General features: G+C 39.3%; 1 protein-coding gene across 1 annotated transcript in view; it reads right to left on the bottom strand.

Annotated features, from left to right (window-relative positions):
* Window positions 1-26,967, bottom strand: part of COL14A1 (collagen type XIV alpha 1 chain) — a 114,439-nt gene that overhangs the window by 1,669 nt on the left and 85,803 nt on the right. Inside the window, exons 35-47 of the mRNA XM_058018790.1 lie at window positions 26,733-26,810; window positions 26,366-26,452; window positions 21,155-21,208; window positions 20,655-20,750; window positions 19,356-19,409; window positions 18,866-18,919; window positions 13,099-13,152; window positions 12,147-12,218; window positions 10,084-10,119; window positions 9,602-9,668; window positions 8,915-9,103; window positions 1,711-1,788; window positions 614-769 (exon numbers count right to left, since the gene is read on the bottom strand). Of these exons, the coding sequence (XP_057874773.1) occupies window positions 614-769; window positions 1,711-1,788; window positions 8,915-9,103; window positions 9,602-9,668; window positions 10,084-10,119; window positions 12,147-12,218; window positions 13,099-13,152; window positions 18,866-18,919; window positions 19,356-19,409; window positions 20,655-20,750; window positions 21,155-21,208; window positions 26,366-26,452; window positions 26,733-26,810 (1,075 nt within the window). The remainder of the gene's footprint in view (window positions 1-613; window positions 770-1,710; window positions 1,789-8,914; window positions 9,104-9,601; window positions 9,669-10,083; window positions 10,120-12,146; window positions 12,219-13,098; window positions 13,153-18,865; window positions 18,920-19,355; window positions 19,410-20,654; window positions 20,751-21,154; window positions 21,209-26,365; window positions 26,453-26,732; window positions 26,811-26,967) is intronic.

The following is a 26,967-nucleotide window of genomic DNA, read 5'->3' as shown; positions in this document are numbered from 1 at the left end:
TTTTGATTTTAGATTGGGTGATTTAAGTTTTGGTAATTTTGTTAACTTCTTCCCATGGCCTCTCCATGCTACAACAAGATGGGAAAGGAGGATACAGAGAAGATATAGAAGGAATAATTTTTTCCAGGTGGCTTCACTGGTTAATGATGGACACGTGCATCCCTGTGCCAGGTTACACTACTACAGGTTTAGTAAGGGTCATGCTCTCATGCCACTCAGAGGCACATGGAAGGGGAGGTTGAGCAACACATTTGAGAAACTACAAGTGTAAAAACTCTGCTGTCACAAACATGAGTTGGTAGGGCTTCAACACAGAATCTGGAGATGGAGCAGGCTCATACAGCTACACAAACACATACAGGACAAAACCCACTAGGCAGGATCAGTTTTACAGGCTGGGATCAGATGGAGGTCACTTCCTTTGGTCACTATGCTGGGTCACCTTCTCTTCTTGCTGCAGTCCCACAAAGTAGAGCCACACTGGACACGCAGGTTTAAGGAGCCACCACCTTTTAGTGCAAGTTTCACTGGTAGCCTCCATCTCACTTGGGCTGTTAGAAAGTGCCACCCACACCTCTGCCAGGGGCAGCAGTCCCGACTCCTCGCTACTCACCTCCCATGCCGTAGCCAGCGCAGGAGGACGGGTCACAGTACCCGGGAGGCCCAGCAGGGCCCGCTGAGCCCGGGGACCCCGTGTGACCAGCAGGACCTCGTGGGCCTGGAGACCCTGGTGGGCCCGGGCTGCCAGTCCGACTTTCTCCTGGAGGTCCTGCATAGAACAGGGAGATGAAACATCTGCATAGTGTCGTTCATGAAAGCAGGAACATGAGGCCATCTTTCCTGGCCTGGAAAACATGGACTGAGTGTGCTATAAACACTTCCAGGAGACAGCCTGAGAGGAGGAACAAGGCATCCTGGCTCTGACTCCTCTGGGCAAGCTGAGGGAAGACTTCAGCCTCTGGCAAGGAAGACAGAGCAGCAGCCTGAGAGGAGACCCACTTCCAATGAGCTTCCTCTCTGGCTGCTGCTTCCTTTTCCTTGCCAGAGACAGCTTCTAGGCAGAACTGGAGCAAATGTTTCACCAAACATCAGACTTCTGGAAAGGGATTTTCATGGGGAAAGGACAGCCCTGGATGCCAGCACAGCTCTTGATTCCTCCCACTCCCTTTCAATACAGATTCTGGGTAAAGCTGTGACTTGATACCAGTGCCTAACAGCCAGGATATCCTCCTGAGGTCAATGCAATTTCACTCCTGTTTCTACAGGACCTGGTTATCACTCTTTCTGCCTTTCCAGGACCTAAATATAAATCCATGTGATATAATGTGCTTAATTACTGTACATTTCTCTGTCAGCCTCCGTTTAGATATGACATTAAGTCAATGAGAAAACAAATGTAATTAGTCCAGACTAATTTTTCCCCTTCTAGAACCCATGTCTGGAAAAAAAAAATACATGAAACATTTTAAAAAGGTGGGCTGGGGAAGCAGTTTATCATAGGGAAAATGAAAGTACTTGTGTGATGGGTGACACCATCATGTGGCACATCCCAACATGATATTACATAGTAAGAGCATTGTAACAGTTAAGGTGCCTGAACTGCTACTTACTCTTCTGCTACTCTCCTTAAGGAGAAAGACAGAGCTACTGTAAGCTTCCTCACACATGGGTCAGAATGGTCTAATCCAGATGCCTCAAATGTAAATTTACCTGTGGATCCTGGTGGGCCTCGGGGTCCTTGTGTTCCAACACCTGGATTGCCTTTCTCTCCTTTCTCACCTGGTAAACCTAAGGAAATAGTATTCAGTCACATTTTGATCAAAAGTGTGAGCAGTGTTTATTATTTAACCAGGATTATAGTTCCATATGTTATTTTTCATCTAAAAACTGATGGCAAAGAAGGAAGAAGGTGAAAAATGAAAATTATTTGGTTCTTTTTCCATTCCCTCCCCTGACGGGAAGGGGGGGGAAGCCTCTGAAGGGAAATGTCGTTCTTGGGGTCTTAAACATTCCTGCTGCCATGGTGTTTTCATCAGGATGGCATGCAGAGGCATCAGCCAGTTTCCAGCTGCACTTCCTGTGGAAAGCTGCCTCTGGACTACCCCAACGTGCAACCATTGTACATCAGAAGAGTCTTCCACGCCTTGTAGCTATAAATTACTGTGGTGCCCATATAAGTCAAATTTCAGTGCTACAGCAAATTTTCCTTCAAACATTCACCGACTAAAGAGTGGTACAGCACAAAATTGTTAATGGAGAGAATTGTTAGCAGTTACGGCAGATTCTTGCTAAAACATGAGAAAGGAGTTTCATCGCAGTCAAAATCTGACTCCCAAGTAAAGCCCAATCCAAGTGTTTCCCAGTCTTGAAACTCTGATATTCCAAGAGGCAGACCCAGTGAGTTGTGCTCCTGCACTCGCTCATGGCACTAAATTTCTCTCCCTGTGTTTGATTCAGGGAGATCACAAATCTAGTAATTCAGAGAAAGCACTGCTTACTTCCAGCTTTCCATCTCCTTCTGCACTACCACTATGGCATCTCATAAAAACACTTTCTATATGCAGCCATCACAATAAGCAGTGTTGAACTATAGTAGCTGTCAAAACTATAAATTCCAGACCCTGAGTTTCCACTGGTGACTTGGAAATTCTCATAAAGTCTGTGTTTGATTTGGATGGTTCAGAGACACCAAATCCTGGCTGGTTTGTGGGACTTCCCCCCCATTTTCCAGACCTCCCTCCCAGCACTGGTAATTGCTCTCCCGGCTTCACAGTTTCCCTGCTTTCAGAATCAAAGTCTATACATGGCACCTTCATCAACACAGAGAGCAGAAAGAAAACAGCTGCTGCCCTGGATGGGGCAATATCCACAGTTCAACTGACTGGGCTCAGGTAACTGCTGCCTCTTAGGGCAAAACAGCTGGAGAACACCTCATTTTTGCAAGGAATCATAGAATCACAGAATATGCTGAGTTGGAAGACACCACAAAGATCATCGAGGCTGGTTCCCAGGACATCACGAGAGTCACACCCTGAGCCTGAGAGCATTGTCCGAATGCTTCTTGAGCTCTGTCAGGCTTGGTGCTGTGACCACTGCCCTGGGGAGCTGTTCCTGTGCCCAACCACCCTCTGGGTAAAGAACATTTTCCTGATATCCAACCTATGGCCATCCACTTCAGGCCATTCCCTTGGGTTCTGTCACTGTCACCACAGAGAACAGATCAGTGCCTGCCCCTCCTCTTCTCCTCATGAGGAAGTTGTAACTGAGCAAACCAAGTGGCCTCAGCCCCTCCTTATCAGGTTTCCCCTCAGGGAGTCACAGAAGATCTTTTACCTTCTTAAGCTAATTTGCAATGGAAGCAAATAAGTAAATAAAAACTCTAAGTGTGAGAAAAATTGTAATTAAAACCCATCAGTGGCAAAGAATTGCTCACATCAAGTTTATCAAATATTAGTCTGCTGAACTGAAGTGGATTCAGTATCTGTGGATGAGTTCTGGGTCTTCTGCAGGGACAAGAGTCTTCTAGGGCAACTTACTGTCTGACCCAACCACATGGAAAACACAGGCCACACCACTGCAACCAGTAAACCCACAGTGAGCACATAATTTTTAACCAAAGCATGGATGACCTCTTTACCTTACCTCAGCAAGGTTCTCTGCCACTGTCCTGGCATAGTTAAGGCATTGCCTGTTTCCCTTCTTTGCCTTTTATTTCATTCAGTTGCATAATTTTGAGGGAAGAGTGGTGGTGGCTTTTTCCACATGCTTGAAATTTTGCTTAGCCCTGGCTTGCTTCAAACATATGCAGAAACTCATCTATTGCAATTCTCTGTGCTGCAGGCCTTGTAACAAGGTAACTGTGTCCAAATTATCTCTTACCCCACAGGACCTGCAGGGAAAGGTTTGCCCTTTGCAAAAGGCAAAGTCTGTTTGAATTGCTTTTTTCCTGAGAAGACTGACCCACTACAACCATCTGCAATCTGCCCAGCTGTTTAGCACAAGGACCATTGCTTATCCTTCTGCATGGTAACATTACTTGGTGACTTCAAAGGCAGCAGCCACTATGTTTTGAAATCACAGCCTGCCATGCACTCAATTGTAATTATTAACACACACCAAACTACACACTTGTATGTGATGTTCACAGGATAAAATGTCAGTAAGAAATGCTAAACATGGAACAAATCTACTCAGGCTAAGAAGAAAACATTCATTCTAGAATAAATGATGAATCTCTTGTGCAGGGCAAAACTTCTTTAAAAACAAACACGGAAGGCCAAGATAAAAGTCTGCATCAGGTTTCTTTTAGTCTGATTTCCAGTAAAGTTTATCCAAGTTAAAGAGAACATAAACACTGATGCAAAAATATCCTACTCCTAAGGCAAAATGGTCATGAGTTAAAGCCATGGGTTTCCCTAAGGGACTTAAGAGACTCACAGACCTCCTGGCTCACTTCTTATAAATGGCAGAATATTCAAAATTCACCCAAGTCATCTTTGGTGCCAGCAGAGCATGGCTTACAGAAAGCCAACCAGACAAGCCATCACTAGTGGGTTACTGCATTGCAGGTTACTGCAATGGGTAATTGCCCTCAGAATGAAAGTCTGCATATCAAAACTTGCCATTTGAGTAAAAAATGCCTACAGGTCCCAGGAACTGCTTTCATGTTTGTGCTCTGGACGTGCTTCAGAAATACCATCAAACTGTCTCTCCCCTTCATGCTAACAATGGGTTTATGTCTATCCCCATCCAAAATAAGCAATGTCTTCATTTCAGCCCCATGGAGATCACAAGCAACTGAAATCAATGATTTCCAACCCTTCACTAAAGATAACTCTGATAGCATCAGTTATTGAAAACAACACCAAGGTCATGAACACATTCTCTAGCAAAGAAAAATAAATTTCCATGGTATCTGCACAAATGGAAATCTCAGGTGTTCTTTAGCTAATTTTGTCTTTAAAGGAATACTGTCCTGTGAGGAGAACTATGTATTGCACTTAAGAAAAATTAAACTACTACCAAAAATATCCTCTTTTCAAGATGTTCAGCTGTGAGCATAGTGTAAAATAACACACAGTTGTGGTTTTTTTCTTTCTTTATCCAGATGAAGCTAAAACTGGAAATAAAAATATTTAATTGACAAAACTGGCAAAAGTTCCATTTAATTCCACTGAAATTTTGCCATCGCAGCTGTAAATGTGTCTTTTGATAACACATGTTTAACTGGGGCTCTTTCATATGAAGCCAGGAAGCAAATAAAGATGAAGCTGTGCTTGAGAACAGAAACTTTCCCAGTGACAGTTTAGGTATTTATTGTACTTTAATCATAGTGGGATGGGCTGAGTAGCTGTAAGTTTTATTCAGCACTTCAGAACACATAAGAGTTGAAGTCCATTCAGTAGTAGAACTGCACTTCCACAGCATCTGAAGGTTAGCAGTGCCCCAGAATAATTTTACTATGGCTTTTCCATTTTTCCACAATGTTGAGAAAACAACCCATGTATTATAAAAATAACTGGAAACCAAAGAGAAGAAAAGAACGTGTTGATTCTTTTGGTTTCTATACTATTTTGCAGAGGTGCAACTATTTCCTGGGCACTTAGAAGCCAGACAATAGTTGTTTAAGTCCCAGATCATAAACAAAACCAAAACAAAATATGTTCAAACTAGCTGAAAGGAGAATAGAAACCAATGCTGTGAGCTAGTTAAAATTAAAATAGAGATGAGGGCTGTGAATAATCAGTGTTTGGTTTTTTTCCAAACTCCTATAGTTATGCAAATAAGCAAAGGGCAAAATTCTAGTGACTTATCTGGGATTATGTACGGCAGGGCCCTGGTAATACAACGTGGCCTCTCAGCTGGCAGCAGACACTGAGAACTGGATCTGTCAGAGAATGGCTTGTCCTTTCTCACTGAGGTGGTCTTTCCTGGAAGGACAGCTCAGTGTGTTACCAGTGAGAGGAATCCCACCCAGGAATGGGACATCATGGACCTAGAAGTTCAAGTGGAGGTTTCTAGCAGAACTCCATACACTCATCCATGTCTCCTTCCAAAGCCTCTGATTAATGCTTGGCAGAGTGACAAGGAAAACAAGGGAAAAGAAGCTGTTGGCCAGGCAAGTTAGCAGGGAAGTTCACTGGTGTCTCTCACTGCTGACATTTCCAGTACAGCTCTCTTTGGTGCACCATTTCTAACCAGTTCCACACCTGCTTTCTGAAGTGTTCCCTCCTTACAGGCTGGGATTGAGGAGGTGATAGGCAAGGGAGGTGAGGTGAAAGAAACACCTGGCCTCCTCACCTTTTCATCTTCCTGCTCTACCAGAACCTTGCCCCGCAGCTCAGAGCCAGGAACAGGCTCCTGCAGCAATTCCTACAGTTTGAGGGAGAATAAGAAACACTGCTAGATAAACAAACAGGTGGTTTTTCCTTCTAATGACTATTACTGCTCAGCACACTCTGTTGCAGGACATTTTCTGAACTTAAACGTGGAGCCTGACTTTCAGAGTTGCTAATCAGGCATTGGGCTTGAACATTAAATTGGCTTCATATATAACCAAAATGCTGATGAGATCAGTGAAAAAAAACACATTCTGCATAAAGACTTCCAGGTGGCTGGTGGGAGATCTTCAGGACAGGATGATACGTTGTGTTTGCTGAACAAGTTAAATGCAAACAGTGTTTCAGAACACAGCAAGGGATGGGGTCTGACTCCATTTACCCTCCTCTCTGTTGTCACTGGAAACTTTAAAACCCTTCCTTCCATCCAGAAGCTGAGCGATTTTAGTCTGCTGCTTCTGTGTAGGATATGCATTAGGAATAAAGTGAGAATTGGGAATCCATGAAAAATTTCCAATCATTCTCCACAAGCATGAGGCTAGTTAAATAATTTCTAATCTTCATTTTTGCATTTTGAGGTTAGCTTCGAGAAATGGATTCAGAAACACCCCAAGAGTCTGCAGCAAAAGGTATCTTCCTGCTCAGTAAAGTGCTACAGCATCAAACACACATCAGTCTGAAAGTTCAGTTGCTTCTGAAGAAATCAAATCCTCAAGGAGTAATAAATCATTATATACTTTTGCCTAGTTTCTGAAGGAGCTCCTTCATCTTTCTTCCAGATTCTGTTCAAGGCTCCAGTTACATGAATGTCCTAAAATCCATTTCAACTCCAAATAAACCAGCCAATTATTTTGTCCTAAAGTTTACACATGCATTCTTGAAACAACCTCATTTTAAGCTGAAAATATTGTAGAACACTACCAACATTTGGTATCACATTTTATGAAAATCTGACTGAAGTTCTGAGGGATGCTTGATTAGAGCTTTCTCTCTACCAAGTATAAGACTCCCCACAAGCACTACCTGCCAAAATCAGTCCCTTCTAACACCAGTTATTCATATGGAGAGGAAAGGGTAATAGAGAGGGAAGGGGCAATATTCTTTCTAATGTCTTTTTACCTTTTCTGTACTCTGCTGCCAATGCTGCTTCCCAAACATTAATATTGTCTGCAGTGGGCCAACCCACATCATATTTCATTTAAATTACTGTATCTAATCACTCTGTGATCCCACAATGTGTGTCTGGACATCCGCACAGCAAATACAATGGAAAGTACAGAATATGTTGGACATATTCCTTTTTTGTAGCCTGGTGTTTTGTTTGTCCCTTTTCTGAAGTCCTAGCTTGAAAAACCTCTTCCCAAAAAGAAGGGAAAGATTTAAAATATGCTGGTGTGGAATCAAATATCCTGAAATCTGCATTCAGTATCTCCAGACCACCCTTTTAAAAGTCAGTTCCTCGATTGTCTCTTCCAATCTTCTTTTCTACTTGTCTCACACTCCCTCATTCCTTCTCCTTCCTGGACAGTGCCTGGTTTTTGCTCAGCTGGAGCAGGCAACAGCAGGACTGAAGGGTCAGTACCTGGAACCTTGCCTCTTTTTTCAAAATGGTGATGGAATTCACAGTCTTGAGGGCAAGACTCACAGGTTCACTCAAAGATTTTCTATTAAAAACAATGTTATAACTATGGTCATCATGGCTACTGTGAACTGGAACTATTAAGCTCCTGAACAGTCTACACAGCAATTAATTTTTAAAACCCCATTAGCAGACTTTGTAACAGCAACACCAATTCACTGCTTGTAAATATCACATTTGTCTCTTGGGTTTTGGGTCACCTCCTCATGTGATGTTCTTCAAAGCACTTTCACAATTATAGCTCTACTCAGTAGTGTGTCCTGAGGTTAGTGCTACTCTGGGACACAAAAGATAGCCCAGGCTGCACAGAAAGAGAGTAAATGAAACATGGAACTTGTTTTGTTATTAGACAGTGCTCATGGAGGAAAGGAGAATGGGATCTAGCCTTCATATGAGAATACAGAAGAGAATTCTTGTAAATGTTAAGTGTATTACTTCTCTCTGACCTCACCATTTCTTCTTCTTGATTCTCTCAACCCCTCAAACTAGGAATTTTTCCCTCTTCTTATCAATCTTGCTCCTTTCAGGTGGCCATTACTCAAAAATTCCTAGACTGACATATTTGAAGTTATCAGAAAAGCTCAGCATTTCCCCACATCAGTTTTGCATCTGACTTTTTTCAATTGCTCTTTTGCTTATACATTTAGGGATTCTGCTCACTTTGAGGCCTTACTAAGAAGAAACACGATGTGATGGGATCTGCACAATTAAATTCCACCAATCTTCAGCAGTTAAACATTAAATCTCTGTCTGGTCCTACCAAAACACACTTGGCAAAGCCTGCATGACTTTCATGACAGAGTCTCCAGAGCCTTCATAATGGTCTGTGTTAAGCTCACTAATTAATTAGTGAGAAAATGTTGCTTTCTGTAGTCAGTAGACAAAAGCTGTTAGAATGTATCAGGAAAGGGAGGTATTTGTGAAGTATGAAGCCTACCTCTTTCTCCTGGTCTTCCTGGCTGACCAGGGCTTCCTGGAAACCCTTGCATGCCTGGAGATCCTTGCTCACCCTGTGGCCCTGGAGCCCCTGGCCGACCTGGCTCGCCAGGAGGCCCCGCGATGGTTCGAGTTGAGACAGACTGGCTGGGGATCTGGTTCAGAATCGAGTTATATCTTGCCATATGACCTGTCAGGAAAAAAAAGTAGCAGTGGAAAATCTTGTTCAGCAAAGTTTCAGCAGAGTACTGGCAGGTTCTCAACGCTGTGGTCTGTCATGGTTTGGTATTATGAAGTCGTGCACTTGTTGGAGGAGAAATAACAGGTTACAGAGTGCACAGAAAATGGAAGAACTGTTATGCAGGATTTTATTTTCTTACTTTGGCAAGGGTTTGGGGGGCTTTTGTACTTTATGTCTATAAAAATTTAAAACTGGTACAGCAGAAGCTTCTGTAAACTGTAATAGCTTGGAGACAATTCCAGCATTTTTTTCAGGCTGATGCTAATCAGCTCTAGTTGGACACAAATCCAGTTGAACATAAATCTAGTTGAAACATAAATCTCAACTGTCTAGTTTAAAACAAACAGATCCCCTTGGATATTTTGCAAAGTGTCATATTTGTAAGTAGCTGTGGCAGGAAAAGATCCATTCCAGAGAGAGAAGCACGTGGACTGTCCGTGTACTTGCCTTGGATGAGCTGCTCACACACTTGACGAGCAACAGCCCGGACCATAGCCTGGGACTGGAGATCACCCTGGAAAACAACAGCACAGAGTCATGAAACAGCCCTGAGCTGACAGCACTTGGAGCAAAGAAGGATATTTATTATTGCTGAGACATCATATCCTCACAGATGAGAAAGGAAAGCCAAAGAAATTTTGTGATTTCACTGGTTCCCATTTCTCTTTTTGGCCAGCAATCAGAGGTCTGAGAAGATAACCCTAATGAGAGATTTGGAGGCATGCTTACTGCCACATACTTCCCACCTTGAAAACATCAATGTAGCTATATAAAAGACATGTCTGGAAAAGAAGGAAAGTTTGCTTAATTGCAAAGAGAAAATTACTGTTCCTGTAAACAGAGAGAAACATAAATTTTTTGGAAAAGTTCTTTATGAGAAAGAAGGCCAGGCAGGAAAAATCCCACAGCTAACATGAACACAGACTTACCCTTTCACCTCTTTCCCCCTTAGCTCCAGGAGGACCCTATGAAAAGATTTATTACAAAATTAATTCTCATTTTATTCTGTTCAAAATTTTAACACCTGAACTTTGTCTGCCTTGCAGATTCATAGTAAAGGGAGAAGAAAGAGACAATAAGCCAGCTTTCAGGAGGTTATGTGACAGTGACAAATACACTTCTATCATTTCAGTACTGAACAAAATGTTCACCTTTGGCAATTACATGGGAACAATGACTTTCACAAGTGTTTGCCACACACTGAATTCACTTATTCAAAGTCATAGCAAGGTCAGGCCACCACATGATGCATTTCATATGGCTGAAACAGGTCTAACTTTTGCAAAATAGCAGCCTGAAATTTGCTGTCCTGGGACTCTGCATCCCTTATGAGCAGAGCAAGCAATGGGATTAAACTGCACAGAAAATTACATTTGACATTAAGGATAATGTAATACTGTAATGATGGTGAGGAGGATTATGGATTGAAACAGGTTGTCTGGGGCACTTGCACCTTCACCAGTGTCATTTTTAGGCTACACATTTCTCAGGAACTCCTGAAGCAAGGAAAGGAGTTGGTCAGAGCCTGGTGCTGATAACACCAAGGCCATGGGTTTGATGCCTGTATGGGCCAAACCCTTGAGAGCTGGACCTGATGATCCTTGTGGTTCCCTCCCCACTCAGACTGTTCTGTGCTTCTGTGTAGGTAACCAGCTGACAGATACATAGTTAAGCACAGTTTATTCTGTCCTTGGAGAGAGGAAACTCCTACAAAGACTAAAACACTATTTCAAAGGACTCTCTTCTATAACTCTATGTTTTGGAATAGAAAGCTAAGTGATTTTTCAGCCACCTGTTTATTTCTGCACAGCTAGAGTCTAACCATGCACAGCAGAGCTATGGCATAACTCACAGGAATATCTACACTCTAGAAAATTTTGTTCAGTATCTGGAACATGTGTTTGGACAGGAACTGCATAGTCAACATGTTACATATTTATAGTAAAGGTTCCAAAGCTCATCAAATCTCCTTTATAGATTCCATGATTAGACTTAGAAACTATGCATAACTGGGCATTTAGATTATTATGTTTGCTTATAAATTATCAATCAATTTAATTTCATTTCCACTTAACCAAATGAAAATGCTTGCATTGGCCTAAATCTCCAAACCAAACTGAATTTTGGAAAAAAACTTCTATTCTGAAAATAGAATTTACAAAAATACACACTGTTCCACTTTGATGTCATTAAAAACTAAATAGGATGTTTACTGTAATAGATGGGAAAAAGCTGAGCAGGCTTTATAATTAAACAAGTAGTCAAATGTTAAAATATTAATACATAATATTGTCTGAACTCTTACAGAGACAAAAAAGTCCACTATATATATTCTCTTTTATATCAAATACACATTGATTTCATTGTTGTATTCCTTTCTTCTAGTCATTTTTTGTGAGGTTGTTAAAATAATTAATAAAAAAATAGCAGTTGAGAGATAAACTTAGTATTGGAGGTTCCTAATACTAATTTTAGATATAGAGGATATAATTTTCCAAAAATTACATAAATTATATAAAAAGCCCTAGTCATTAGTCAGTTTTTCTAATTTAAACACAGAGTAACCTCAAGAGCCAGGTTTTTATTCATATATTATTTTCACAGTTTGGAAATCAGGATAATATTTTGGAAATAATCAGGTTAACAAAGACTTAAATTTCCAGAGAGTCGCTGGAAGGGCAAAGGGAAAAAAAAAGAAGAATGTAATTACACAAAGACTTCAAATTCACATAGTTGTGTTTTTAACTTCTGTGTTTGAGTCTTGTGTTTTGACTTTAATCCCCATATTCCAAACATTGTATGTAAGATCAACAAATATATTTAATTACAAAGAACGAACAAAGGAAGGTCAATATGATGTTTAACTTAGCCACTAACTGCAAACAGATCATAGGCAATAAATATTGAGGAGTTCTGTCAAACAGTGAAGCCAGGCTCAGAAACCAACCAAAGCACAACAGCAGACAGTGAAATATTAATGAGTTTTACTTACAGGAGCTCCAACATCACCTTGTGGCCCCTGACTTCCAGTAACACCTGGAACACCTGGAGCACCAGGTATGCCCTATGTGGAAAAAGAAGAGGAAAATAGTGGTGATGACAACCAACATCCATGAGTCCTGATGAGGAGAAATGCACAGAAAGTTCTGTCAGTCAAAGATTGAAGACTCCCAGAGAGAAAATTAAGAAATGCAATTTGTAGGAAAAAGAGCACCATAAGCAAAGCTCTGAGAAAAGCACTTGAGAAAAATAACTTGGGCTGCTTTCTGGAACAGCAGAAATTGCTGAACCACTGGACTAAATCCTGTGATGTCAATCCTGTGTTCAGGGGGGATGACTCAGAATGTTTTTCCAAAAAACATCAAGATGGCTTGGAGAATACTGTGTACAACCAGCAGCTTCTTCCAATCTTTTAAATCTCTTAAGAAGGCATTAACTTTGCCTGGCTGCTCCAGCTGAGAAGGCTGAGACTGATTCTGAAGACAACATATATCCTGCATTAGAGGCTGGATGTAGCCTCTGCTGTCTTCCTTGATTACTCTGTGGAGCACCTGTGCTCACCTCCAGCCTCTAAACCAAGTTTAACTTGATGGTTCACTTCAGCTAACAGTCCTATGGAATTTTTGACAAAAAAAAAATCTTGTTTCAAATGTTCAAAGCAGTAATTCCCTCTTTATAGTGCAGTTGCTTAACTAAGAACAAGCTATCAATCTATTGACAGAACAATTCTCTCCCCTCCCCATGGGAGACATTTTCTTCTTAAGCTAAGTAGAAGTGGAAAGAAATTACACTGGACAGGAGCTCTCTGCCAACTCAGTGCTTCATGAGAATTCTGACTTCCCTTGGCCTTGCTCTATCCACTGTAGCATAGATAACAGTGTGATCTGTAATCCCCCCAAATCCTGCTGACCTTTGCAGTAAGAAATTCCATGGGCAATACTCACCATTGGGCCAGGAGGTCCTTGTGGGCCTGTGGGTCCATCCTTGCCAGGAAAGCCCTATAAAATATAAATAAATGCAATTTCACCAGCTTTTTATATGTACTTCATGAATCTGTTCTGTTTAATCTAGAAAAACTTTTTTACTTTTGTTCTTTGGTTTTGTTTTACTTTGTTGTTGTGTTGTTTGTTTTTTTTTTTCTAAATTAATACCTGTTGGTAGTGATCTCTTACAAACAAATTTCCTTCTTTGCCCTGGGGAGGATTTATTTCTGAAAAAGAGGCTTACCAAGATTAAAACAAAAAAAACCCCAAACAAACAAACAAACAAAAAACAGCTAGTCACACAATTTTTTTTAAGAAAAAACAATACAAAATTCTTCATACTGGCAATTTTCACTTCTGAGTGAATTTCACTTAGAACACTTCTGTAGGGAAACAAGAGGGTTTTTGCTGTCAAACCTCTCTACCACAAGGTCACATTTCTACATCTGTTCTCAGTGGCTGCAAGCATTCCCATGCCACTGATGAGGTGCTGAAAGATGGCAAAGGAGAGAGGATCTCTGTGCCCAGCAGTGCTGCTCATGGGCTCCAGCCATCCCCGAGCCCTGCCTCGGGAAGCAGCGGGAATGCTCATGTGGTTTCCATCAGGAACGTGCCTCAGAGCTTCCAGAAACAACAGCCAAAAACTAAAGATAACTTGGAAACTGGAAAGCAAGTACATCACAGAAAAAAAGACTGACCAGATGTAGAGGAAAATACACTATTATTAAAGTATTCTTTACTTCATATAAGATAATTTGATTAATGCAAATTAACCAATATGTGCATTTTGTATCCACATGCTAAAAAGCTTGGTTTCTGACCAGCCTGATGATTAAACAATTCTTTAATTACCATACAGCCTGAACAGGAGATATATGGTTTTACCTCTGGCTCAAGACCAATTTGAAAGGTGGTTTATGCTAGAAAGTATTTGGTTTATTGCTGAAATGTTTGAAAACGTTTATGGTGACACACACAGTAAAGAACATTCCAGGCCTCAGTATCTCATGGAGCTTCAGAAGAAAAATGTACAACTTTTTTGGTTTGTATTTTTTTTTCCAAATCATTGTTTCTGACATGGTTTTAGTAATGAATATAACATATACTACTAGTTTTATGCTTTGCACAGTTTGGAAACAATTATTCAAATCTGCAATCATATGGCATAAAACATGGCTGGGGAATAATATTATCTGCCATATACCTGGAAAGGTTTTTTAAAAGCTCTAGTGGATGGGTGTTTTGATGATAAAATAAGCCACACAGTCAACTCGCATTATGTTATCTAGGTATCCTTAGACTTGATAAGGAAGCACCTTCATATTCCACAGTGTAGCCAGATGAAGCTGACTCCTTCATATTTATGTTTCACTTTTTAAAGCAAAGATATAAACCCTCTATTTTTGCTCAGTTTTAAAGCAGGATGAAAACTCATTTGACCCTTTTAAGGGCTTAATTTAACTAGGAGGAGGGAAATATAGTGCTTTCCACTGACTTCTAGGGTCTAGTGTGGAGTCACACAAGCTTCTGAAGAAAAAGAAAATCGTATGTCTTTCTCTTCTCCCACCCCAGCAGAATTAACAGTATGATCAGCAGTACATTTTCTTGGAATATATTTCACAATTTCCTTATTCGGAGCAGTGCTCTTACTCCTGGCTGCTCAGTAATCACCTCTTGTCTCTTCTCCTAGGGTTTATTTCTCTTGGCATTGTGTCTGTATTGCCCACAAAAGATCACCTCCTACTTCATTTGCTAGATGTGAAAATTGCTGTATATAAATCAAATAGAAGCCTGGTTCAAGAAAGAGTATGGCAATACCGATTCTCTCATGCTGGCAAAAGACTAAAGATATTTGTTTGTGCTGCCAGCAGCATTTGAAGATGATGTTACTCAGACCACCTGATGGCCAGAATGGATCTGACACTCATTCTGAACTTTTGAGCTGAGAGCAGAGATTAGAAGTACCAGGAAATTGGCAGGAAGAGTGGGAATTTATTTCTTCTGGCTCTTTCTCCCATAATTTTTAGTGTATGTAATGTAGAAGAAAATAGAGCACAGTGAGAATTCACAAAGTTGTATTCTGAGTACTGAAGCCTTGTAGATTCTATTTAATCTCCCATTTATTGAATTCTCCTCTTTGCCTAACCACCTCTAATCCAAGGGGAATGACTGGAGGAATAACATAGCTCTGTCACATCCAGAACAGAAATGACTCTGCACAAAGCCACTGATTCTCTTCCATGGAACTGCATGTCCAAGAACAGGATAGGACAGATTTTGATGTGTGACCTAGAATGTAGGTCTTAAAATCAAGGTTTATATCACTTTGGAAAGTTAAATTAAGACATATTTTGCTAATGGCATGAAAAAAATTTCTAGAGAAAGAGACAGAAATTTTAGAAGGGATTTTATTTGCCAAAATACAAATGGCATCACTGGTAAAATCTCAAGGGTGCTGAAATCAGTACTGCTGCTGACCTCATTATAAACTCTCAAGCTTTCTGTAGCCTGGGATTTGTTTGAGGCAACTTGTGGAGAGGTGACTTTTCAAGCAGGGCTAGATACCAGCAAAAACTTAACTGAAGCTACTGAGCCAGGCTTGAAAAACTTTCATGTAGATCCTTTTAAAAACCCCTGCAGCCTGGGACACATGACTGCCAATTCAAGATCTGTCTGTCAACATGAAATGCTTGGGACTGGAGAAACAGGAGAAACTTGGAGAAACAGGATCTGCTCTCTTTACTAAAACTCCCCTATATTGTTAGCTGCAAATATGGGACAGCAAGAAAGGACACCAAACAACCACAGCTACAGCCACACAACAAAAATAAGTCATTTTACATTTATAAAATCTTTTCTGACACTCTGGAAGCAGATGAGAGAGGAGGGGACTGTTCCTCATGTAGAGTATGAGATGAAGATTTAAACAAGTTACCAGACAGGTATAAAATATTGTCATGCATATTCTGAATATTTGCTTTATTATCAGAAAAAAAAACATTTTTAATCTCATTTAACTTTCCCAAAGTATTTTTATTACATCTCATTCTTCATAGGGAGGGTATGTCATTATGAAAATGACCTTTTTATGAATTCACATAACTGACAGGGAAGACGTTCTATTTCTTTCTAAAACCCAAGAAAAAGCAAATTAATCAAGGACTAAAAACCAAATTCAGAAATACAAAAAAGAAATTTTACAGATTAAATTATGAATTACAACATAAGAAAGGAAAATCAAACCCTTTCCTCAACTGATTTCAAAAAGAAAATCAGAAAGCATGAACACTAGAAATCAAAACAAAAAGAAGGGGAAACAAACTGTAAAAGTGAAGGGATTCCAATTTTAAGATACTGAAGGAAAAAGAATCTCCATTCATTCACTTCATTAATCTAATATCACATTATACCCAGTTCAAAGTTCTCAGAGATCTCCCAATAAATATCACCCCTATGCTTACCACCATTAAAATCAGTGTGATTTAACAACCTGCCTAAGTACTCCACAGCACTACTACCACTATAATTAAAATACTTAGAGATCAATAAATACTAAAGGGGAAGGGATGACTAAGCTAAGAAAAACACAGAAAATTTCAGTTCTAGTAGTATAATACTTGCAAAACAGTTTGGCATCTTGGCTAACAGGAGGAAACCCAACAAAAGGAACATTATAAAAAAAGGCAATTTACTTCTCAGGAATTTTCCAGTTCCCCTTTGCTGATGCAGTTATGTCCTTCAGAATTATCTCTTTTTTAAGTGTTGGGTCTTCAAAGGGACTGCGGTGAAATAATTGGTTTGGATCTTTGCCCATTAAAAGCAATTTCATGTTGTCATAACTTCACAGGAATCAAATGAGTTACAACACCATAAAATCAGTATAGCATAATTATTTGTTGCCAGAGAAATAATTACAGCTGGACAACATTGCATAAGGGTCTCACAGAGACAATACCAGGCTAACAGAACTAATTTTATGAGCTCTGGGCTGTTTATTCAGCTCCCGTGATTAATAGCAGAGAAGAAAGAGAACACACAAATAGAGCATTATTACTCTATCTATAAAAACAGGCAATTTATGTAATTGCTTTACCTTTTTATAGACAACAGTGGGGTATTCTACTGAATAAACAGCATATGACTGTTCCAGGCTGTATCAAAAGCCTTTGCTGCACTCAGCTTTCCTCTGGAATACCATCCTGGCAACAACCTGGTGACTCCCACATGTGGGGGGACTAGAGCACTTCTGAACTGGTGGCTGGATCAAGGCATGGCTGAGGGCATCCTCTGCTAAATATGAGGTCAGCTACAGAATAACATCAAAGCACAGAGTTCTTTTCTCCTTGAACTGCAGGCACCTCGACGTCCCTCATGATGAGGAATGCAGGGGGAGGAGGCACGCAGAGCTCACTTGGACAATGTTTAGCACCATCTCAACTTGTCCAGGACCAAGACCAGACAGAACATGGCAAAAACCCAAATGTTCACCAGGGTCCAGGTCTCTATTAACCTGGCATGAAAGCTGGGCAATTTACAGGGAAATATTCCAATGCAGCCAAAAAGAAGACATAAAAACATGTAAAACCATAATATTATAAAGTATATCACAATATTATAGAGTATATCGCAATATTATAAAGTAGGGGGGAAAATGCATTTACTTACACATTTCAATACAATTTAATTGAAAATTAGAAGGCTATTCCTCCAATTAGATTATTCATTTGATGATAATATTGCATAAATCTTTATTTTAATAAAATGCTTTTCTGTTCTTGATTTTTAGAGGAAAAAAAACCCATTTATCTATTTCCCAAATTCTACAGTAACAACAGTGAAATTACTTCTAGACATATGTTTATGCCAATGTTTAAATTCATAATAGTGAGTTCAGATAGATGTTTTGCTACAGGGTTTGTGTTTTTTTATAACAAGGTCAGAAAATCAAAGAATTCCCAGATTTCTCTGAAGTTCAAGTTACATTAACGTTTCCAAAAAAAGGATCATGAATATGTAAATCTTGCTCAAATGAAACTGAAAAGTTATATTTAATAATGAACTTCTGCTGTAGACAGAAATCTAGTACTATGCTAACAATAACTTTCCAGAGTCTGACTAATAATGAAACAGAAGTCTCCCCAAGGAGACAAGGAAGAGGAGTTATAGGCTTAACTGAACAAATAAAAATGAATTTTCTTTTACTGGCTCCTAGACAGACTGTAAATATCTGCAGTTGTTTCACCAGGAGCAGAATAAGGTTGACAAAATTTTGGTATTATATATTTTTCACCTTTTTTTCATGTCAACTGTTTCTGCAGGTATCATTCTACGTTCAATGTTAAATTTCCTTGTAGTTGTCTCTGTTTCATTACTTAGCTAGAAAGCAAATTTAGATCATTGCCTTGGATTGCATACCAATTATACACCATTTAACAACCATTTAATTTTAAATATATAAACCAAGAGATTAATTGGCAATGCTGAACACAAGTGAAATCTACTTCTACCAAACACACAAAGCACAGGCATCGTGCAGGGGTCCCATTACACATCTGAACCCTCAGCAGCAGACAGAAGGTCATCCGCCCTCCTGTGCCTATTGGCACAGAGAGATGATCTCCAGAAAGGACAGAGGTGGCATTCATTATAATAAATCAGCCATGTTGGGAAACATTTCCATTATGGAATGGGAACAAAACACATGTAAAACATACTCATTTTAGCTTACCCTTTGACCTTGAGCTCCATCTCTTCCTGGTGAACCTGAGGCTCCTGGGACTCCCTAAGCATTACAAAAGGAGAGAAAATTATGAGATCAAATTAACAGAATCCAACTATTTTTGAGTGAAACTGTATGACATGTTTTGGATAAATGGAACTAGGAAGCTCAATAATGGGTGGCACCATAGAAGAGATTCAGTAAAGAAGGTATTTCTGTGAAATGAGAGATGAGTAAACACACATCATTAAAATGCAGATGTGTTGAGTCTACAGAGACAAAATTTCAGCATTAAACAAGAAAGTAACCAGCTCTTCAGGCCCAAGTGAATCAGCTGCTGCACAACAACATGCCTTGGATTCCTCCTCTTTCTAAATCCCTGCTCAAATTCACCCCAGCAATACATTTCTCAGCAGTTTGTAAAATGTGCCCTAAACTCACAATCATATCAATTCAACATTCAAACTTAGTCAGTGACAGGGTATACAATAGAGAATACCTGCAGCCCAGGGAAACCAAGATCTCCCTTCTCTCCCTTTTCACCTGGTGGCCCCTGCAAATAAACAATCACACATAGTAAACAAAATACATGGTTACTTTTCTGTTTTTAATAGTTCCCTTCAGCTTCTTAAAAAAAGCAAAAAACAACAAAGGAAACCAGTGAAAAAACAAACTATGTTTCTTTCTGGAAGCAAACATACAGACTCTTATTTGCAAAAATGCAAATGTAGAAGTCATAAACATTTTTAAAAAACTCTAATTTTAGAAGGTTTCATAAGTAACCTGATAAAACTATAGCCATTTTGCTACAAAAAAAAGGTAGTGATTTTCTTTTTCCCTTTAAAGGAACTGACTTCACTTCAGGCCTCAGTAGTATCTCCAATAATAGTGAAAAAATGGGTTTACTGTGGAAACTGGGCATGTTTCTATGGTACATATGCATGAGAAGAATATACTTTTCTAAATAATAAATAAATGTTACTTTTTATAAAAAATCAATTTCTCTATGAAGTAACTGCTCTTATTATTAAAGTATTCTTATTACTCTGTATGACAACACAATCAAGAATATACAGCTTTGGTTAACCATTATATTTTTCATTAGTATCATATAGGCTGGAAAAGGATGAAATTTTATTATAATGTAGTAGATTTGGAAAAAAAACTAGCAGAAAGTAATATATGGATTATTACTTTTCTAGACTTGTCTATACCCATCCACTGGAGAGGTGTATGAAACAAGATAAGTGCTACTGATTCATTATTCTAACTATGTTTATTTATTAAGAAACTCTGTGATTTATTTCACAACAGCCTTGCAAATCCAGGCTTAATCACTTCCTCTGATGATAGATTTCATTATGTAATGAATAGTATTGCTTAATTTTGGCAGAGAATATGGTGTTCTTGCTTGGGTACACCTTTCAAGTCAGAACTGATCTGCAATGAGCACTACAGCCAGAAAAAGAGGAAATATTAACATTTTGGTCAACTGCCATGTCACAACTCCCACTGCAATTTATTTTCCCTTGACTCCAGGCCTGGATGCTAATACCCAGGTCATATTCAACCTGCAATCAAATACTTTCAGATGACTAAAAATTCTGTTCAAAATAGAAAAACAGAAATTCTGGCATTGAGCCCACGTTCACTGGAGGTCATACCCACATCTGTGATTTCACCTCAAATACTGAAATTCAGATTCTGATCACAACACCAAAAGCTATTTCAGTCTAGTCTAAGCTATTTGCTGTTTAAAAGATCATAGAAAAATGCCTATTGATTTTTTAAGTCTCACTGGAAGCCCTTGAATAGAAAGTCCACTGGGTCCTTGTGGTCCGGGAGGTCCCTGCGGTCCAGGAACACCAATTTCACCTCGAGGTCCATCTGGTCCCTAAAGTAGCACAGGACATAAGTTAAACTCTTATCATATGGACAAAGGCAGCTTCTGTTTGAAGAACTAAATGCCAATAGACTCAAAGACATTTGAAATATGAGTTAAGATATTTGAGCAGTTAGGGTTTAATTTAAAACTGTCTGGTTTCTTTATAAACACACACACAAAAAAGAATTATTTATTCCATGAAAATAGCATTCTGAAATTTATATCTTTTATCAAGGATCAAATAGGACAAGTAATTGTTTTGAAAAGAGCTACAGTAAATGCCAGTGACATTTCACTATGCTTTTTCCTCGAAAAAGCCAGAGACAACCTGGAATTCATTTCAAGGTTTCCATGCAGCAGAAATAAACCAAGAACCCATGCATCTGTCAATTGTAGAGTGCTTCAAAAAGTACCTTTGGACCTGGATCACCACGATGACCTTTGGCACCTCTGACACCTGGACCACCCTGTAAAGCACAAGCACGGGACTCACTGAAAACCAAAACTCTCAAACAGAAATGAAATCCAGAGAAGCCCAAACAGATTCTTCCTGTTCCTGAATCAGCATTCAAGAATCAGTAAATATCCTGTCGATATCCTTCCACTGGAGTAATTAAACTGGGAACATGCTGAAGTGTGGCCACGCACAGGAACAGATTTAAACACAGATGTGACTTCTTAGAGCCAAGAATGCACACTACGTAAGAATGAAAATAACACTGAAAGCTATGATATGGATGGAAATGTGGTCATGGGTTCCCTTCCAGTTGCCGAAACCTCCTGCACATCTGTCTGTTCTCACCAAAATCACATAGTTAAAGGCTGAGTTCCCAGAAAGGCCAAGAGCATTCTGGCCTTTATCAGATACAGCGTGGCCAGCAGGACCACGGCCCCTGTACTCAGCACTGGTGAGGCCACACCTCAAATCCTGTGTCCAGTTCTGGGCCCCTCACTACCAGAATGACATTGAGGGGCTGGAGCACATCCAGAGAAGGGCAACAGAGCTGGGGAAGGGTCTGGAGCACAAGTCTGATGAGGAGCAGCTGAGGGAGCTGGGGGTGTTTAGCCTGGGGAAAAGGAGGCTCAGGGGGGACCTCATCACTTTTACAATACCCTGAAGGAGGCTGTAGCCTGGTCAGGCTCTACTGCCAGGTAACAGCCACAGGATGAGAGGAAATGGCCTCAAGTTGAACTGTGGGAGGTTTCCATTGGATATTATAAAAAATTTATTCACAGGGTTGTCAAGCTTTAGAACAGGCTGCCTAGGGACATGATGGAGTCACCATCCCCAGAGCTGTTAAAAAAACATGTAGATGTGGCACTTGGGGACGTGGTTTAGTGACAGACTTGGCAGTACTGCATTAACGGCTGGACTCAATCATCTTGAAGGTCTTTTCCAACATAAACAGTTATATAATTCTGTCATTCTAATGTCTTAGGGACAGTTTTCAGCAAGGACAACTCCAGACCCAACTAGATCTACACCATGGTTTAATTTAGAGCTATTGCTAGATAAAATGCTCTTATGGACATTCTTCTCTTTTTGCTTTCTTCAGCAATACCTACATCTGCTCATCATTTATTAACCAACTTTTGCCTTCTTTATTAGTATAATCTGAGACACTGGAGTACCATATATCTGTGGATGGCTGCCATGAATGTGTTTTGCAACAGCATCTACATGTGCTTTCTGTTCTAGGACAGCATAAATAACTTCTTTTTCACATCAGTTTCCCTCTTCCCCCATCTGAGTATGTTGCCTAATCTTTTGGAATATGAGCTTTACAGGTATTCTGCCTATCATTGTACTCATAAAGGACCTTGTACAACCAGACACCACAGCTGAATAGAACTCTTTAGGGGCTACAGTAAGTACTTACAACAACAACAGCAGTTAAAGAGATAAGAATAGAAAATATGCCTATATGCAGTATCTATGAGACTTTAAATAGGAGAAATAACAGAAATGTCTGGAAATCCCAGAGTACTGTTGCCCTTCAATGAAGGTGTCATGGCATGGTCTTCACATATGATCACAGAACAATTTTCCATTACCTCTCCTAGCTCCCTCGGGCTTCTTTCTTCCATCCCTCATCTCCATGGCCACAACTTATTCCACCATGACCAGCTCTGACCCTAAAACCTCATCCCATGCTCTCCATGGAACCAAGTTCCAATTGCCAGTTGCAAAATTCCAGATACTCCTATTTCTGCATTCCAATCTGCTCTCCTTTCTCCTTCCACTGCCTTACTCTGAGATTAAAAATTCTTCAGCACAATGACTGCAACTTTTTAACATAAACACAATCACAGTTTTCTCCCATTGTGTTCTCATAAATTGATTGTATTTTTACTAAGAATATATGCTTAAAAATAGCCTGATGCTGAACTATTAAATGATGTGCTTTTGAATTCATGCTGAAGTTGGCACACTTGTTGGACAAGTGTTGGTATACTTGTTCATGTCCAACCCAGTAACCTTGCTTGGTAAAAGCACAATTTCCAGAAGAGCATTTATTTAAGATGAAAACATCAGAAGAGGCCCCCTCATTTTTTTCATAGACTTATTTTGGTGGTTATTCCCCAGCACTACTAAGCCTGTGTGATCAGTTTCAGGTTTTTGGGGTTTTTGGGCTTTTTTTCTGGCCAAAAATTCTTGTTTTGCCTTCCCTTCTTTTGAATGACTTCTTATTAGCCAGTGCTTTCTCCCATTACTACATAACAGTAGATTATGTCTTGATAATCTACTGTTATCAAGACATCTCCTTGTCACCATCATATTTTCTGGAAAAATCCCCTTGCCCAGGATCCTTCTCCTGGGAAGCTGCAAAGCCTCAGAGAAAAAGGAGAACAATATTATCTCATTTGATTCTCCTGTGTTTTGCTGCTTTGGAATATAGTTGGAGATGGTTTACCAACAGGTGATTGTTTCATTGGTTTCATGTGAATTGTTTTCACTTAATGGCCAATCACAGCCAAGCTGTGTTGAGGCCCTGGAAGAGTCACGAGTTTGTTATTAGTGTGTTTTAGCAGACTTACTTCTGCAAGTATCCTTTCCCTACTCTTTAGTATAGTTTAGTATAGAATTCTTTAATATAATATAGCATCTTAAAATATTAAATTAGCTTTCTAAGAGCATGGAGCCAGATGCATCATTCCTTCCTTCATCTGGGAACCCCACAAATACAAGACCTCCTAATTTCTTTTTAACAGCACTGAAAGCTTTTGTTTTTGGCAATTAAACTTGTCCAATTCTTCAACAATTCTGTCTCCTTCACCTTCTTCAATTCTGCAGCATTCCTTTCAAATGCAAGCATTAGTTTTACATGATATCTCATTTTTACTTTGTGTGAGGAACTTCAGACAGCAGGATCAAATTCTGCCAAAAATGAAGCCATGAAAACAGTATCCCATGATGAAAATTGCCAGATAATCCTAACTCTAAACAACACTTTATCTTACCTGAAGTGATGCATTTTCTAAAAAGTTAAAAATTCTTTCTAGAGTTACTGTCCCAAACAAATGGAAGCATTTTATTTGGAGTGTTTTTAGCCTAATGTCTAAAACTGGCTACATGGTAGGATCCTGATCTCTTAAACAGAAGAATCCTTGGCTTGGAGAAAAGTCACATGACATTTTAATGACTTGGAGCTCTCCTGACCAGACATAGCACATATGACTTTCTGACTTTTGGTTGGCGCAGAGATGAACAGTGACTTTATTCTTTTTGCTCTGCTTTTTTCATAGGCCCTGAAATATTTTTTTCTTTTGTTTTTCTTTTTTTTTTTTTTTTTGCAGAGCTCTACCATCTAACTGTCTGGCAAAAAAGCATCACTTATAACAGGCTGAGCTCCAGAATCACATATTTCCCTGCCTTGGCAGTGATTTTTCTGCTTGATTTTAAGCTTCCTCTTGCCTGGCACTATGCTATTCAAAACATGGTTAATTCTAAATGTAATATATAGAAGCACATTATTTTACTACTGAGTTAAGCCTTAGCAATTCCTGATCCATATATCTTTTGAACTATAATAATAGACATCCAGTCTAATAATTTTCAAACATTTTTCATTTTACTGTGAAATGTGGTCAAACTACTCAATTTAAATGACATTTTTATGTGATTTATCCCATTTTTTACAGAACAAAAACCAGATGCTAAAATGTGGCAATTAAAACTTTCATCCATACTTGTTTAATAACCTATATTCAAATAGGAGAACAGAATAATTTCTCCTTGTTCAAGATGCAGCTCTTAAGTGAATTTCCTCTTGAATTTCTTTCCAGCTTTTTGTAGAGCTTGAAGAACAGTTCTTGCAGAAAGACTACCCTCTGAGTTGTCAGGAGGATTAATGTCTGCTGGGACCTACTATCTGAAGGCCTTATGTGCAAGTCAGTTTTGTTGTTAAACATGCATCTCATGTAATTTGTGCACTTTAACATCAAAAACATTTTCCCTCACTTTCTTCCCTGGCTCTTTAAAAACATGCCCTTGGTGCATCTGGGACAAAGCATGAGCCAAGAAATATGCAGTTCAAACTTTTCACAAGAGAGCCTCATCTCAGACTCACTCAGCAAGCAGCCCTAAGATACCAATCATATTTATCTAGTTGTAACAGAAAAAAATCCATGACCATTCAACAGATCTCCAAGTCAGGATTCTTGTTAAACCAAATCAATAATGGACCATCACAGAGCCTTTCTAAATTGATAAAAATCAGCCTTGGGATGTAAGACTGAGTTCTCAAAACTTAGTGGGCCTGAATCTCTAATGTCTGGTCTGATTGTCTGAGTTTCCACAAGTCAATAAAGAGAAAGCAGATTTATTCCATCTAAAATACTACACTGACACAGAGGGAAAGTTAAATAACTGTTTTCTGCAAGAGGCTATCTAGTTCCACACAAGGAACTTAGACACACACTTACTTAACACCTACACAGCAAACTCTTAATGATTGCCATCAAAATCACACCACTAAGCCTATGTAAAAGTTGTAACAATGTACATTTCATCATTCACTGGAAAGTTTAAACAAAAATTAAATTCAGCTTTCCACAAAGGCAGATTATTTCATTATTTCTTCCCTTCACAGCTCTTGGATACCTCTCTGCCTTTAAGAACTCTCAGAAGAACCTGTACTTCCAGCTCTACTTTCCAATAAATATTTTACTTAGGTAGGGTTTTTAAGACAAAAAAGTCTTCTTTCATCACATACTACACAAGTGGCATTGTCATGTTCCATATCTTTAATTGATAAGAATTCTGTAAACTGTGCATTTCAGACTTAATTCCAAACTATATTTAATACACATCTGCTAGAGCAGACAGAGAGGTGATTAAAAATTGGAAAATAAATGGCACTACCTATGAGGTATCTAATGCTACAGACAGATAAAAGGGTTCCAGGTCTAAAGAATACACCCACTGCTTCAGCATAATCCTTCTTTATATAATTCATAGCATCTTCATTACAAACTGAATAGAATTTTATCTCTTTACCAGTACTTGTAAGTGTAATTTAACCTTATTAGTTATACAATGGCAGTATATTCACAGTATAAAACAATAAAGGTGGCCAGTGACTATTTGGTACAGCTCACTACAAAGCTGAATAAAACCTTACCGGTGGTCCAGGAGGTCCAAGGGGACCCTTGTTGGCTTCTGAACAGGAACAAGCATGAGGAAGGGCAGGGCAATTTTCCTCATCTCTCTGTGAAAAGGTTAAGATAGGAGAAGAATGATGTGCAGAACTTCAAATGCTAGGTATTTTATCAGTCTAAGACATAGTATTTAGTACAGTTTAAGACAGTACTCAAAAGCACCTACTTGATTTAGAAAAATACATCTAATTGACTTTCAATAGGACAAGTAAACCAAGCAGAGATGGGCTTTTACGAAAACTTTAAAGCATCCATTCCCAAAAAAACATTTGTCTCAACAAAGTAGAAAATAAAAGGTAAATTCCACACTTATTGAAAGAGGTTTCTTACCAGGCCAGGGAGTTCACAGCATTTGTCTCGATTGGCCCATGAGGTAGCACAAATAATGTCAAACATCTGTAACTGCAGCTGTTTCAAAACAAAGGTGGTGTACAATATGACTGTTAGATCAGTGCAAAATGGAGCCACCAGCAAGCAAAGCCAACTTGATTCAAGCACTCAGATTAGACAAAGGATTTTGACTTTGAGCAGCAAGCCACAAATACCACATCCAAATGGCAAATCC

This window comes from Melospiza georgiana, chromosome 1 (genome assembly GCF_028018845.1).
Source record: "Melospiza georgiana isolate bMelGeo1 chromosome 1, bMelGeo1.pri, whole genome shotgun sequence".
Lineage (NCBI taxonomy): Eukaryota > Metazoa > Chordata > Aves > Passeriformes > Passerellidae > Melospiza > Melospiza georgiana.
Note: the sequence above shows the minus strand (reverse complement) of the source record. Positions and strands in the feature narration are given on the sequence as shown.